Source organism: Stegostoma tigrinum, chromosome 15, assembly GCF_030684315.1.
Source record: "Stegostoma tigrinum isolate sSteTig4 chromosome 15, sSteTig4.hap1, whole genome shotgun sequence".
NCBI classification, from domain to species: domain Eukaryota; kingdom Metazoa; phylum Chordata; class Chondrichthyes; order Orectolobiformes; family Stegostomatidae; genus Stegostoma; species Stegostoma tigrinum.
Window position 1 is genome coordinate 64,821,829 of NC_081368.1, and position 17,283 is coordinate 64,839,111.

The 17,283-nt window shown below is 41.8% G+C and overlaps 1 protein-coding gene across 1 annotated transcript in view; it reads left to right on the top strand.

Moving 5' to 3' along the window:
* The window catches only part of LOC125458913 (adapter SH3BGRL), a 74,352-nt gene extending 58,480 nt beyond the window's left edge, over positions 1-15,872 (top strand). The window contains exon 4 of the mRNA XM_048544748.2: positions 12,947-15,872. Coding sequence (XP_048400705.1) covers positions 12,947-12,979 — 33 coding nt within the window. The 3' untranslated portion in view covers positions 12,980-15,872. The remainder of the gene's footprint in view (positions 1-12,946) is intronic.
* Positions 15,873-17,283: the final 1,411 nt, after the last annotated feature.

Here is a 17,283-nt window from a genome sequence, read left to right on the forward strand (position 1 = left end):
ATTTTGACCTTTTATTGCTAGGACGTTGTCGTTTAGAAATGGGGAAGTTTTGTTACAACTGTGCAGGATGCTAGTGAGGCTCTATGAAATACTGTATACAGTTTTGGACCCTGTATTTGAAGAGAAAAGGCATACCCTGATAATGGAGGTTATGCAAAAAATATTCACGAGTCTGACTCCTGGGACGAAGGCATTAGCTCATTATCATGCCTAGTTAATGTAATTGGTTGGGCCAATTATTAAATTCATGCAGGGACGTCTGGGTTAAAATGTCACCACCACATCAGTTTCGGAGTTCTCCTGTTTTCCTTCAATACTGGATCATCTCCCGATTGCCAGTAGCCACCAATAACTTAAAGTCTGTCTTCTTGTGTTTGATTAAAATGATACAACAGAACTATCAGAACAATGTGTAATAGCACAACGGTTTCACTCGATTCGTTAACTATGACCCTGAAGTTACATTACATGTTACATTGAACGTGACACCATTACTATAGTTAAAGTGGCTTAATCCACACTTAATTTATATTTGATACAGATTAAATATGCTCATAAAATATGTACACATTTATATTTTTATATTAATAATGTAGTACAGTTTGTGTAGGGACTACCTGAAAATATAGAGAGTTTGCAATCCTGTGCTGAGCTCTTCCAGTCAGAAGCCCATCTGGGTTCCTATAGTCGATATTTTCTTGCTTCTACAACAACTGCTGGTATTTAATAGAGGATCATTGTTAAAAACTTTGATGCACGCATGGCAAGACTTAAATATTAAACCCTCTTAAAACTGGTAACTGCTTTTTCTAAGACAGCAAATTAATTTTAAAAATGCATGAAGCTTTTGTAGCCTTTGCATACTTTCAGAAGTATGTCTTTCTTTTTCCCCTCAATTCTCACAACCTTTATTAATCAATGATCACCTTCATGATGGCACAGCATTTCAATTTTATTCTGGTATGTTGCAGATCCTTTAACCAATTCCTCCTTAGCTACTTCAGAATAGGTTTTCTGATGAAGGGTCTAGGTCCAAAACTTCTGCTTTTTTGCTCCTAAGATGCTGCTTGGCCTGCTGTGTTCATCCAGCTCCACACTTTGTTATCTCGGATTCTCCAGCATCTGCAGTTCCTATTATCTCTCCTTAGCACCTGATGCTTGCAGTCGTCACCTGCTGTACAACTCTTAACCTTTATAAGGATCATGTTGTAAATAGCAAAGCCTCAGGTTTACTTCTAACAAACCTGTAGGGTGGAACTTGCCGCTTCATTGGAAAAATGAGGTAGCAGACCTCCTGGAAATTGCTGTACTGAATGTTACAAGGATGAGTGTTCTAGATATCTTGTCAATATAAATTAGAGCTCCCTAAGCCTTTTGCTACTGGGGCCCCATTACAATGTGTGAAAAATGCTATGGCTTCAAAGTGGGACAGGTTAGGGATGGGGAGGGGCCTGGAGTGGTGGTGTGGGATCCCTGTGAAGTTGAGGGGGGAGCTGTGGGAGCAAAGTGTTCGATCTTCACAGACTTTTGAAAGCTGACTGTTTTGCTGGCATTTCTTTTTGGAGCTGAAATTGGATCTCAGACATAATACCATGTTCACCATTTATTTAAAACAAAATCCCACAAACGTTGACAGGTCCCTCACAGCTTTGTGACCCCAGGATCCCATGTGGGATCACAATCCACTGTTGGGAAAGCCTTGATTTAGAATCCTAAATAATTAACGCACCTTTACAATTAATTTCACATGGTACCTGTAATAATTATAATGAGATCAGCCGGGTACCTCGCACAGACTGTGAGCTCCCTGATTGGGGCTGTTAATTTGGTCCAATCAGGGAGCTCTGGCTGACAAATATAAACAGGAGTGTCAGACATTCTGTTCACTCTGAGAGTTGGCTCTGAGGGAGCTGGATCAGTGTCAAGGACTCTCCACATATCAATAAAGGATTACTTGGCGATGGGGCACTCTGTGGACTTATTGCAGTGTGTTTCTGTATTGAATCTTTCCTTGTCCCTTCTCAACAATTGCCTGAAAATTTACTTCAAATCTACTTAATATTTACACATCTGTATGAACCCAACCAGTGAAACAATACTTAGGGCTACAGCATGTTAATGCTATGTAAATGCAGCTATTAAACAAAAGCTGGCCTGACCTCTTGGGCTTTGGAGTTTGCAAAACTTTTCAGAGGATCGTTAGCTACACATCATCTACGTAACTGGTACCACCTACTTGTTTTCTATGATGCTGTATTGGATCAAGAGTGCATATTTGCTTATTTACATCAAATTTAGACATTAGCAGCAGAGCTACAATGCTATTGAGTAGGGCAGGCTCTCCACTGGTTTCAGACATTCATACAAATGATCACGCCGAGCCAGTTGCTGTCTGCCAATTGCAAGTGTTAGTTAGCCAAGAGCAATAGTCAAAAATGATAAAAGGTTTGACAGTTCTGTGGTGAAGTTCTGGGAGAAATTGGATTAAATTTAAAGTAGAATGAAAAAATCCTTTAGGCTATCCAGCTTGTGTCTCAGAGTTTGTATATGAAAGAGTCAGCTGGTGTGTTTTAAGAAATTTAGGTCAGTACAGGGAGAGGCCATTCATTTTTATGTAACATTACATGTCTGTTTGTCACTGCTAATGAATTATTACTGCTCCATCACCAAAGCCATTTCCAGTCACACAAGGAAAACTTCTAAAGATTTGTTTCTGGTGTTTTTGTTGCAAAAGAGTGACATTTATTTCCCCACACTAACTGCCCTTTGAGAAGGCATTGTTGAGGCACCGTGCCCAACTCTTACCCTTTTGTGGTGTCAGTATTTCCATTGGTAGGGAGAAAGTTTCAGGATTTTGATCCAGTACAGTGAAGGAATAATTCCAATGTTAATAATATTTCCAAGATGTTCAACATACAATCAAAATTAACAGGATATACCAGTTGGACAGTTGTAGCTTGAAATCTGACAAACCATTTCTGGTGCAATCACAGATTCACTTACAGTTTAGTAATAGCACTCTGCTATCTGCCCTAGTTTGGACCTTCATACTCATTCTAATGTTTCTATGCATCGGAGTTCCCTGAACCCTTGGGGAAGAATTGTAACCTTTAGTGATAGACCCAAGTATCCTTGTTGTAGCAGCCTAGTTAACCAACTTCAGCAATAGGTCCCTTTTCCAAATCATTTAATAACTGGATCTCCCTCAATGGATAACTCGAGTTCACAGTGTGTGGGAATCTCTTCTGTTAACATTGAAGGAAAACAAAATCTGCATTTACTAAAATCATTTACAGATAATAAAATACTTCAGAATGTAGTCACTGGTATGGTGTGCAAAATGCTTTGCACACAGCTCCCATAACAGCGCTGTTAATGACAAAATAATCTGTTTTAATGATATAGTTTGAGGAATATGATTTGGCCAGAGCATGGAGTGCTCTCCTACCCTTCTTTGAAATAGCCCTATGGCATCTTTTTTGTCCATTTGAGAGGACAGACAGGGTATTCATACAATGCCTCAACTGAAAGATGAGACCTCTGGCTGTGCAGCTGTTCCTTAGTATCCCACTGAGGTACCAGCCTTGACTCTATGTTCAAGTCTCCTGAGCAATGCTTCAATCTACAGTCCCAGGTGAAGTTGCTGTCACTGAATGAAGGCTGACACAGAGCATTTTAGTTAAGAACATAGAAACATAGCAGAAAGGAACAGTAGTAGGCTATTTGACACTTTGAAACTGCACTATCATCCAATATGGCTGGCCATCAATACTTTCCCATACCATTGTCACATCCCTTGATTCTGTAAGTCTCCACAATCTACAAGTTCTCTGACTTCAATAATACCTGATGGCTGAGCTGCCACACCTTTTTTTGTGATAGAAAGTTCCTAAGGTACTTAACATTTTTTCATGTGAACAAATTTCTCCTTATTTTAGTCCTAAATGCCTGTTCCCATATGGTGACACTGTGAGTTCCTAGTCCACACAGTGTTGTAATCTTCAGTCTTCACAGAACACTCTAACCATTCCAGGAATCAGTTAGACAAGCAAAACCTCATTGAAGTCCATCTCTGGGAATTACACCACCCCCATAAATAAGGAGACCAAAATCGTACACAGAACTCCAGATGCGATCTCACCAAGGTCTTATACAATTGAAGTAAGATTTCCTCAAGCTTTTATCATCTAACTGTAATAAGGTCAAGCATGCTAATTTCTTTCCTAATCACTTGCCTTACCTACATGTTAACTTGCTGTGATTCCTGTACAAGGGCATCCTACTTTTTTTGATCAATAAATTTTTTTTAGTTCGCCACTTCTATAGTAAAATAATTCTCCTTTTCCATTTTTGTCAAAAATTGGATAATTTCACTTTCTCCACATTCTATCCCATCTGACACAGGTTTGCTGACTTTCCTAGTGTGTCTAAATCATTCATAGTCTCTTAGCATCCTTGTCACAGATTACTTTCCCACCTAGTATTGTTACCAAACTTTGACCACACTCGTTTATCTTGTCTAAATCATTGAAGTAAATGGCAGCTATCTGAGGTCAGCAGACTGAAACTTTCAGTACTTCGCTCATTACAATCCGACAACCTAAACATGGCCCACTCACTCCTATTCTTTCTGTTTTCTTACAGAATATCAACTCAAACAACAAAGGCAGATTATGATAAATAGCGGCAAAGACTGAACTTTTTATTAACTCAGCTGTTTAAAAGAAGCAGAGGTGATTCACATTCTGATGAGTTTCTTCTTTGCATTATTGAAAGAGTTCATCCATTCAGTTTTCATTAAATTCCCCATTGACTGATGTTGAAACTACTTGAAATTCTCCCAGGGTCTGTGCCAAAACAGCTCAGTCAAGGTTAATCTAGTGTAGCAAAGCAGTTATCTTGGGAACAGAAGTGTGTTTTATTGGGGAATAGTTTCCAGTCTTTAATATACCAACCAGTGTAATTACCTATGAATATCATATAAATCACTGAAATGGTTTTTCTCTATTATTATAACAGTAGCAGTGATGAACGTAAAGCACATTTGCACATATTACATTCTCATGCATACGATGTAATTTTTTCTGTCATTCCCAATTGCCAATGGAGTCAAACGGTGGGGTGGAGGGGTGTAGAGAAGAAAGTGAAGTTGAGGCCACATTGAGATCAGCCATCATCTTGTCAAAAGCCAGAACAGGCTAAGTGGCCTATTCCTTCTCCTTGTTCACGTGTTCGAGATTGATTGATTGATTGAATGTAAGATGTGGAAGCTCGTAAATGTTGCTTATGGAGCTTAACAACACCAAAAGGAGTAAACATTCAAAATCATTTGTACGGCATGTTTGGGACTGATATAGTGTGCTAAAGAATGACAGGGCACGTCTTCTCTCTATCATGGTCACCGGTGACTGCATTTAAACTTTCTGATATCTGATAATAGTGGCACACAGAGTCTGGCTGTTTCTGTAGCAGGTTTGAAAATCTCTACAGCCAGTGTGCTGAGGTCACGTATCATCCTACATCATCTGAGGACATCCCAATGAATTTCAGAACAACGAACTGCTTTGGAATTGTAGTCACCGTTGTATTATTGAGTGAGTGCTCTTTCACAGCAGACAGAGATAGAGAGAGAGACTGTTAATACTCTTACACTCTCAATTATCACATCCCAACAATTGATGCCCAGTGTGAGGAGAATAAAGACAATGATGATTGCCTCCACTTGAGTTGAACATTTTTTTTCTGCCGGAGGTACTGGGAACAGTGCACAATGTGAGGCAACAAACTTCTTTCCAAACTCTTCCTTGGAAATGCTTACAAGTGTAGGGTACAGTATATAACATGCATTTTCAAAGTAATGAAAATGCATAGTGTAGAAGGGTCATTATAGGATTACAAAGTATATTTTGTTCTGACACCTTGCCCTGTTTTTCTCAAAAGTACATCATAAGCAAATAATACGGTTGTAAATCACCAAGGAATCACGAGTGTTTTATGTAAGGCACCACATTGGTACAATTGGGAGTAACAGGCATTATTTGAATAGAGAAGGATTGGAGGCTTCTATCTTGAGTTTCTAGTTTATTTGTCGGGTTCAGCTTGAGATGTAAAGCTGATTGACTTTATTCTTCTGGGCAATGGTCATGTTGACCTGTTTCTCCATTTAAGAAGTTGGAAGGGGTGATTTTAACTGATGTTGGAGAATGTGAGGGAGAAAAGAGGAGGAAGCCACAGGGAGGCCCTGTACGTTTTGCTGGCCCAACCTGCGTACACAAAGTGTCCACCTTGCTGCAGTTTGCCACTTTTGGGAAGGCAGGAAATCCTGGGGATGTATCAGCAGAGGCCTCAATCTCATTGGCCCAGGAATAAACTGCTCATATGTCGCCATCAGGAAAACTGTATATTTCCTAAGTCCTTCTGTGAACTGCCCACAGTACACCTTTCTCATAATAGCTGCTCCACACCTGTTACAAATGGGATTTGCCACATCCATTTGTATCTTGAATTTGAAACTGGAGTATGTGGTGTTTCATAATGCCACAGCAGCATGACTTGTCAAATCCAACAGACTCCAACTTGGTTCTGATGGCAACAAAGACCCTCAACAAAGACGACCAGTATCTGGGATAGGAGTGAGAGTGGGACACCAAGTCTAGTGCTCCAATTTCTGGGGCCATTCCCCTTGGTGCACCGAATCAAAATCAGTTCTAGCCTTAATAGAATGGAACAAATTAAAGATGCTAGCATCTTTGTCATAAAACTCGATTCAGTAAAGATCTATTTGCTATAATATCACCAGCCATGGGAGTGTACTTACATAGCTTGACTATCAAGTTAGAAAAATACATCAACCACATTTCCATTTGCTTGTCATTTTGTCTTCAAAGGCTTTGATTCCGGGCTTGTAAAATTGTGAGTTACAATTTATAATGGACAGATTTTACATTGGGTATTTTTCTGTTATAGCTTTCCACCCTTGGGCCTAAATACCCTGCCATTCACTGTGCACTTCCAATCTAGGTTGATCCTAGATGACAGTTTTACCTAGAATACCCATTTATTCTGGAGTGACCTTTCCTCGTTAGTGGCACTGAAATGATATGTACAGTGATCCAGATTTAAAAAGTGTTATTTGCAGGACTATTCATATGTGGAGTTAGTCACAACACTCTTTCTATGCAATAGGCATTGAACATTATGAAAGAGAAAAAAAATCAGCTGCAATATTCACAGGGCAGATTAAGAAATCTACATAATTGTGTGGTGATATGCTGAAACAGTGTTTTGCATTGGTTAATTAGGTAGTTAATTTGTGTGAGAGAGGGAGAGAATGAATGTGTTTGTGCATGCGTGTGTGTGTATGTGTATGCGTGGGAGAGGTGTGTGTGTGCATGCATGCACCAATGCTTTGCTTTGGATTTCAATGTAAATCATTTGGATTTTGAAATAAATTGCAGGAAGCCAGCCATTTGTTTTTGCAGGGTGTTTTTATAAATTTGATTTTAACTTTTGCCAAGATTTTTAAAACTCTGTTCCAAAATGGCAGCGCATGCTGGATCAGTTGTTGAGTTTAAATCTATCATAAATATTTTTTTATTAAGCAAATATCTTGCTGTCTCTTCCCAAAATGGCCTCATTAATTATGTCCCACACTCCAATGACATCTCTTGCACCCAATTTCCACCTCGTCTTACCATGCACCATTCTCATAACTACTCAGCATTCACTGGATATCTCGGAATTCATTGGCATCTGTGGCACTGCACCGTCTTTATAATCCTATCATGCAACTGGACAACCACAGTCAGTCTGGGGTTGCCCTGCTGTGTCCCTGTATATTTGCCCCAGACGTGACAGACTGGGGCTAACCACACTGCGACTTGCAGAGAGGGACCTGAAAGTACGGCTGGATCGTGGAACTTGCTGTTTTCCCCAGAACAGCAGTGAAAGCCTCCAGACCCTACTAGCCTGGTCTAAGGTTGCGACCCAAATTAATGTACCCCGCCATCTGGAAGAATACCCAGCACTGTAGCAAGAAGGCCAATGTACTTCTTCACTCTGCCGCTGTAAGTGCCACCATCTTCTCTCCAATACTTTGCATTCACTCTATCTCTGTACTGTACCCACCTCCAACCAAGGCTCATAATCTGCCACTTTTACTATTGCCTACGACACTTCTCCCTCACCCTCATCCTCACCCACCCGTATGTTGTGAATGAGCATTAATCCTCGTCATTTGGCATCTCGCCGCTGCCCAGCAAGAACCGTGCCATGCTGCTTGAAAAAAGCATGAGAGAAGGAGCAAGGTAATCTCACTGTTGAGATGAGCCTCGGTGGACTTTTCTCCCAATGCTGCTGCACAGCTCAACATAGCCCAGGTCGCCTGATAAGATTTCACTCTATAATATTGCTCAACCTGGAAGTTGAACATGGAACATGGAAAGAAGTGTAATGTTCTCTACGTCCCAGACTGAACTTGCTTGACACTTTCCCAACCACCACCTAATTTTCTACCATCGAATAATGAGCGGTTTGCTCCAGTATGGATGTGTGGGACTCTGTACAGATTCTAAACTGTCATGATGGCTGTCAAAGAGGGGAGTGGTGACTGCTGGTTCATTGTCTAAATCAGGGAGTGCAGCAGCAGAATCAGTGAGATGGGGATGCTTAAAAACCCATTTCAGTGACGCAGCCACAATCAAAATTGTGAAGAGTAACATGCTGTATACGAGATGGAATAGATTAAACTGTAGCCCATGGCTCGTGATCTTCTTAATCCAGATTACTGAAACAGTTCAGCATATTTCTGTTTGTGCAGAATTGCCCCAGGTCTGTTAGTTTAGAAAGGATTTTTGCATTAGTGATGATCGGACTACAAGTCGGAGCGCCAAGATCTATTCCAAATAATATATAAATAGAGGCATAGAGTATTAGAGCAAACAAGTTACGTTAGACTTGCAGTTATCATCGGGTAGGCCTCAGCTGAAGTATTGCACCTAAATGTGGGTATTGCAATACAAGAGTGACGACAAAGACTTGGACTAGGTGTAAAGGTTAAGCGAAATCTCAATGGGGCCTCAGGAATGTGGAATGTGGCAAGATTTGTGGCAAAATCAGATGAGATGTGAGATTTCCATCGGGATCACCTCACTCTGCCTAGTGACAAAACGAGTTTCTCACTAAGAATGGCAAGTTGCGACAAAGTAAGATTATAGTTTGTTAACTGCTTGGTTCATGGCCCAACTCGCCTTATTAATACGCAGCTTCCTATCTTGCCAAATATATCAAATGCGTTAGTTGTCGAGAATCCTCAGGGTGGACATCAAAGCATCCACTTGGCAGCTTCAGCTGTGTCGGGGCACACTCCATGGGCAGCAGTCACATGTACCCACATCCATGGACATTGGCACCTGACACTACTAGTCTTTTCAAACCCTCATGGCACCTCTCTGATGCACTTGCAGGATACTTCTGCCCTTAAGTGCTGTACTGTACCTCAGGCTGCTCCAGTAACTCACTACTACACTACAGCAAGGACACTGTGTGCTCACAGAGACACACCCAGTTCATGGGCTTGACCAGGCTCCATCTCCAATCTCTTTGCTTGCCCTCATTCACTCTGAGACTTTCTGGATACTCACAGCACCACTGCCTCACAATATCTTTTTGTGCTTGTGATGGTTGATGGTCAGCCTCATTCAAGCCAAGGTAGATAGCCTTCCCAGCATTATGAGTCAGGGCCAGCCTTTGATACCAATCCAGGGGCTGAAAAATTGTCAGCTTTTCAGGGAAAGCAGAGTCAAGATGCTGTCCTTGAGGAGGTAAATGTCAGGCAGAATATCGCCCAGCTTGAGTCTTTCTGCTGTCTAAGTTGCTTTGCTCCTGGAATGAGAGACAGGCAGGTATTAATGAAGATGAAAGTAGGTGCCAGATGTCTGGCTGTTGGCATAGGTAGAGTGTTGTTCCGAGCGGGTGAGTTGGCAGCTTGAAGGGCATGTGGAGTTAATGGCAATGGGGTTTGATGAGGGGGTGGGGAAGTGAGGAAAACTGTTGCAGTAGTGAGAGCGGGGTTGAGCATGAGACTTGATGGGAGGTGGGTGCAGTAGCAGAGATTGAGCGACTGTGAGGCATGGAGAGAAGATGGTTGTGTTTTTATTTCACCCTGGTGAAGTGGAGAAGGTCATTTACCTCCTTCCTAAAGCACTGGGCTTTCTTCCAGATGCTGAGACTGCACTGACCCACATGGCAGCCTTAAACAGGCCAATGCTGGAATGACGAGGCACGTGTGTACGTACCACCTCATCCAGCAGGACCTCCAGTTCTTTGCCCACATACTGGGGCAATGGCTACTCCTTATCTGCAATGCCCAGGGCAAATGTCGAGCACCATGCCAGGCAGTGTTGGAATGGTAGCTCAAGCGCAAAGGATTCCAGTCTTTTGGTGGATCTCCCCTGGGTGGTGAGTTGTATCACGTGATACATTGGGGCTGGAATCAGATGTAACAGTTGCCGTGGGGACAGGGCGGATTGTTAATGACTTGAGTTTGGCAAGATACAGTGACAAATCTCACTTAACCATAAACAAAAAAAGAAACCTCCGAAAAAATTTGAATGATCCAAGATAGACACATTTAGCCAAATAAAAGAGAAGTAAAATTCAGCCTGATGTGTGAAGGAATAATGCCAGTCATATTAAGGGCTTCGGTTATTTGACGAGATTAGATGAGTTGAACTGTTCATCTTGGAATAAAAAAAATTCAGGGAAAGTTTATTGGAGCAGTTTAAAATGATGAAGGGGCTCGATGTCGTAGATTGGGAGAAACTGTTACCTGTGGCGTTAGAGCTGATAACCAGGGAGCAAAATATTTTAACTGACCAAAGAGGGATTTTTTTTTAATGCATTGTTATGACCTGGAATACATTGACAGAAAAGGTTGTGGAAGCAGAAGCAACAATAACTTTCAACATTGAAAAAGAGGCACGAAAGGCCTAGGCAGTAGATTGGGATCTGTCAGAGAGATCAAAAATATATGAGCAGCTGTGTGGCCTCCTCCTGAGTCATAGAGATGTACTGTATAGAAACAGACCCTTCAGTGCAACCAGCCCCTGCCAACCATAATCCCAAACTAAACTAATCTCACCTGCTTGCTGCTGGCCCATATTCCTCCAACTCTTCACTATTCATGTATAGGCCTCATCAATGTCCTGTACAACCTCAACATGTCTTCCCAACCCCTATAAGTCACACAATTCTAATGTATCTGCAACTTGGGATATATGCAAATCATTGGAAGCATTGATAAAATGGAGTGTGTGCTCCCAGTGCAGGAAGTAGGTACCATTGGTTACAGGTGCTATTATCCATCTGCATGTTGTACCTATAACGCTACACCATTAGTGTAAAGGCTGTGTTTAAACACACATTCAGAACACAGTCTGATGTAAAGTGACAACGGACAGAGGTAGTGGTTACAACAGTCACTTCTTAACAACTACTGCTAACAACAGGTAAGGGTTTGCTATCGTCAGCTGCCCATGTGAAATGCTGCAGAAAAAAAACATTGTTTTTAAGGTGCGTGGCAACAGGAAAACAAAAATGTTACATTCACTCCAATTTTAATTGTGTTCCTCAGGCCCTGATAACCTTACTTACATTCATAGAGTCACAGAGATTTATAGTACAGAAACAGATCCTTCACTCCAACTCATCCATGCCAACCAGATATTCTAATCTGGTCCCATTTGCCAATGTTTGGACAATGTGCGTCCAAATTCATCCTGTTCATATACCCATCCAGATGTCTTTTAAATGTTGTAATTTTACCAGCCTCTCACCACTTCCTCTGGCAGCTCATTCCATATGTGCACCACCCTCTTGTGTGAAAAAGTTGCCCCTTACGTCCCTTTTAAAGCTTTCCCCTCTCACCTTAAATGTATGCCCTCTAGTTTTGGCTCCCTCACCCTAGGGTAAAGGCCTTGTCTATTTACCCTATCCATGACCCTCATGATTTTATAAACCTCTGTATCGTCACCCCTCAGCCTGCACACTCCAGGGAAAATAGACCCAGCCTATTTAGCCTCTCCCAGTTGCTTAAGCCCTCCAATCCCTGTCAACATCCTTGCAAATCTTTTCTGAACTCTCTCAAGTTTCACAACATTCTTCCCTAAAGCAGGGAGACCAGAATTAAGCTCGGTGTTCCAAAAGTGGCCTAACCAGGGTCTTGTACAGCCACAATATGACCTCCCAACTCCTATACTCACTGCACTGACCAATAAAAGCAAGCGTACTAAACACCTTCTTCAGTATCCCATCTACCTGCAACTCCACTTTCAAGGAACAATGAACCTGCACCCCAAGGTTTCTTTGTTCAGCAACACTCCCAAGGACCTTACCATGAAGTGTATAAGACCTGCCCTGGTTTGGTTTTCCAAAATGCAGCACCTCATATTTATCTAAATTAAACTCTATCTGCCACTCCTCGGCCTGTTGGCACATCTGATCAAGATCCTGTTGTACTTGAAAGTAACCTTCTTCGCTGTCCGCTACATCTCTAATTTGGGTGTCATCTGCAAACTTACCAACCATACCTACTATGTTCACATTCAAATCATTTATGTAAATGACAAAAAGCAGCAGCACCAATCCTTGCAGCATACAGGAGGTCACAGGCCTCCAGCCTGAGAATTAACGCTCTACCATCACTCTCTGTCTTCTACCTTTGAGCCACTTCACAGTTGGCCAAAGGTTTGAGTTCGAAAGCAGTGCTGTGATGTGTGTGTATGCAGTGCTCCACCTGGCATAAACACAGCCTTGATTTAAACTTTATAATCGGTCCAGGTTTTTCCCAGTCTTTGTGCTCAAGAAGACCAAAAAACTGAAAAGTCTTGGTATGGGATGGTCTTATTTTATGTTAAGCAACATTAATTCCTTTTCTTTGCCTTTTCAGGAAGCTGAAGCCCTTGCAAAACAAGAATCTTAAACTCCAATTTCATCGCATCAAGTATTATCAGCAAACCAGACTATTCTAGTGTGAGCAAAATATGATTTAGGATTGTGTAGAATTTATTGGGGAGGACCATGTGGGATTTAAAGAAGCCTCTCTTGCTTAGTTAAAACACCCAGATTTTATTAGTAACCAGTAACTGGGTGACAATGGACCACCGGGTTTAAATGAAGCGTGTATTGAATATAATTACTTTTTTTAATAGTTTATTTGAGCTTATTTTTCTACTTGGTCATCTGATTTAAGCAGACACCCAAAATGTTATCAAAAGAAAAGTTGTAGTAAACATTTCTTCACCTTGCATTTTTTGTGTTCTTTCCAACTTTTATACTTTTAATTCTGATGGTCCTACAAAACAAGCTCTCTTGAGGCTGAAGTTTGAGCATTGAGTTAATTTCACTAATTCTACAGTTTTCCACTCTCTCACTTCTGGTCTCTATCCACTTCAACTCTTTATGTCATGCATAGGGAGTTTGTTTTTTTGTTCCTACTGTCTTGTGCTGGTCTCCTTGGAATCCAATTCCTGAACCAAAGGACAAATCAGATAAATGTGCCATATTACCTTGTTCATTTAATGGAGATTGTATTGTTATTTCAGGTTTTTAACAATGATCAAATTGAAGTGCCTGGAGAAAGACTGTGAACCTGACTTGTAATAATGCTAGATTAAACACAGTTAAACTGAATCCCCTTGTTTTTGGCACATTTATTCTGCTCTAATGTAAAAGCTTGCTTTGGATTTTTAGGGCAGCATTGCCTCTGAGTCTGATTTTAGATGAGGCAGATGACACAGACTGTATCTAGCGTTTCTTTTTCAAATCCTCATTCTTTTGCATTTAAAGTATAATAAAGTCAATTTAAATTGCATTTTGAAATGACAGCAAATTTTTTTTGTCTTATTTGGTTAATGGGACATCTGAACTGATTACTATAGTGTTAAAGAAGAAAATTCTCTTCCCAAGCTATCTGATGTACAACATTTGCTTGTTCCAGTGGCTCCTGCTATTTTCCAAGCTGTTTGTTAGCTGAAAAACATCCAAACTCACACTTTGATGACATTGGAAATTGTTCTTGGAGTGGTTTAAAACGTTCAAAAGTCTTTTCACAATTGCTGAGAAGGGTGCAACAATATTTAACAATGACTCGCACTCCCTCCCAGCATAGACACAGGTTATTTTTGCAATATCTCTGATCTCAGATTCCAAGTTATCTTCAGCTACATCTTGAGGTCAAGCGACATGTATGCTTGCTTTAAAAATGACAGGAAAGATAGAGCATATTCTTCATCCCAATATAGTTCCCACCATTTACAACAGGCACATTTTTGTTGCCAACATCAGGTATCTAGAAATCCAAAATATCAGAAGAAACTAGGATTTCCTGCCCACTGTGGCCCGAGGGAGAGCTGCTCTAATTGGGAGATCTTTGTCTCCACAGCCAGATATAATGTAAAATAATTGGCCCATTTTCTTCAAAGTTTTCTGTATACTTGCTACCTGTCCCCAGAAATAATTCCTGTTAGTGGTAATATCTGTGTTGGTCTGTAAGAATGGTGCTAACCATGGGCATCTTTGTCCTCAGAGAAATGAAACAAAACGCTTATCATTGAATCCCTACAAGGTAGAAGAAGGCTGTTTTGCCCATCGAGTCCACACCACACCTCCGAGGAGCATCCCGCCCAGACCCATCCCTGCGTTTTCCATGGTTAATCTACCTAGCTTGCACACTACGAGCAATTGAACATGACCAGTCCTCCTAACCAGTGCAGCACGGGACTGTGTGAGGAAACCAGGAGCACCTGGTTCAAACCTATACAGATACAGGGGGAACATGCAGACCCTGACACAGACAGTCACCTGAGGTTTGGGATTGACTCGGCTCCCTGGTGCTGTGAGGCAGCAATACTAACCACTGAGTCACCGTGTCACCTCACTTATAACCCACTTGTTTTGCTGCACAAAATAAGCTGAGAGTTAGATAGAACACGTACCACTTATAACAACAGAAATAAGCATTCAGTCTAACATGCCTATGCCAGTGTTTATGCTTTTCACTGCCACCTTGTGCCATGCCATTCTGTCAATACACCCTTTTATTCCTTTCTTCTTCAACCAGCTAGTTTCCCCTTAAATTCAAATGTGCTATTCTGATACTACTTAGTGCCATAGCCTAAGCATTCATGAAAAAATACCAGAGCATTCAAAACACTGAAAAATGACTTTGAAAATGATGTTAACACCTATTGTAGAGAATGACTCTCACTTTGATGACCGATATATGTGATTGTCAGTTTTAAAAACGAATGTTTTTACAGTGTTGGGGATTTAAGGGAGGCAAAGAATGGAAATCACACACAGATTCTGCACTTGTGAGCTTGACTTGTTGGGCAACATCCTTAAAGCCCTCCCCTAATCTGAGAAGTGGCTGCAGATTTCTATTGCACCATGATTGCAGAAGTGCCATCATGCCGTGCTGTGCCAGTTTTGATGAAAGCTTTGGAAAATGCCAATGTTGTCACTGTGGGCTTCCCATTGACTTGTGGGACACATTGCAGCATTTGTGTTTGAGAAATATTTTAAAAAGTAGAACATGCCTCTTGATTTGGCATCGTCTTTGGAGAAAAAGAATCAGAGTTGATGCTTCGGGTGCAGTGACCCTTCCTCAGTTTTGTGGAATGTTCACCGGACCTGAAACGTTAACCCTGTTTTTTTCCTCACAGATGTTGCTGAGCTTTTCCAGCAACTTTTGTTTTTGTTCCTGATTTACAGTATCCACAGTTCTTTTGGTTTTCATGTCTCTTGATTTCTTGGATTTGCTGTTAAGATGTATGTTAAGAAAATAAAAATAAAATTAATAGACATTAGATTAATGCAGAGTGGCGTCCTTTCTTTTGTTGAAGTTGTGGCTATTTTTGTGTTTTTTCCCTACTATCACTGCCGACTGTTGGTTCATGCTGAAACACAGATTACATAAAACTTTCAAATTTACTTGACTCCAGCAATTCCTCTCCTCCTACATTCTCCTAATACACAGACTCCTGACGTAGCAGTGAAAAGAGCAGACCTTGGAAGTTTGTCCCTCCCAATGAGTTGAATTTTAACATAGATGTGTAGGTCTCAAAGTGCTTTGTGCGGCAGTGGGATAGTGAATGGACTGTGTAGAAGTGAGATAGAAGAAAGGAATCACTGCATTGGAGGAAGGAGACTAGGTGAAAGCATTGATAATGGGAACTGCAGATGCTGGAGAATCCAAGATAACAAAGTGTGGAGCTGGATGAACACAGCAGGCCAAGCAGCATCTCAGGAGCACAAAAGCTGACGTTTCAGGGTTAGACCCTTCATCAGAGAGGGGGATGGGGAGAGGGTTCTGAAATAAATAGGGAGAGAGAAGGAGGCGGACAGAAGATGGAGAGAAAAGAAGATAGGTAGAGAGTAGAGTATAGGTGAGGAGGTAGGGAGGGGATAGGTCAGTCCAGGGAAGACAGACAGGTCAAGGACGTGGGTGAGGTGGTAGGTAGGAAATGGAGGTGTGGCTTGAGGTGGGAGGAAGGGATGGGTGAGAGAAAGAACAGGTTAGGGAAGCAGAGACAGGCTGGGCTGGTTTTGGGATGTAGTGGGGGGAGGGGAAGAACTGGGCTGGTTTTGGGATGCAGTGGAGAAAGGGGAGATTTTGAAGCTTGTGAAGTCCACATTGATACCATTGGGCTGCAGCGTTCCCAGGCGGAATATGAATTGCTGTTCTTGCAACCTTCAAGTGGCATCATTGTGGCACTGCAGGAGGACTATAATGGACATGTCATCTGAGGAATGGGAGGGGGAGTTGAAATGGTTTGCAACTGGGAGGTGCAGTTGTTTATTGCGAACCGAGTGGAGGTGTTCTGCAAAGCGGTCCCCAAGCCTCCACTTGGTTTCCCCAATGTAGACGAAGTCACACCGGGTACAATGGATACAATATACCACATTGGCAGATGTGCAGGCGAACATCTGCTTAATATGGAAGGTCATCTTGGGTCCTGGGATGGGGGTGAGGGAGGAGGTGTGGAGGCAAGTGTAGCACCTCCTGTGGTTGCAGGGGAAGGTGCCGGGTGTGGTGGGTTTGGAGGGGAGTGTGGAGCGGACAAGGGAGTTGCGGAGAGAGTGGTCTCTTTGAAAGGCAGACAAGGGTAGGGATGGAAAAATGGCTTGGGTGGTGGGGTCGGATTGTAGATGGCGGAAGTGTCGGAGGATGATGCGTTGTATCCGGAGGTTGGTGGGGTGGTATGTGAGAACGAGGGGGATTCT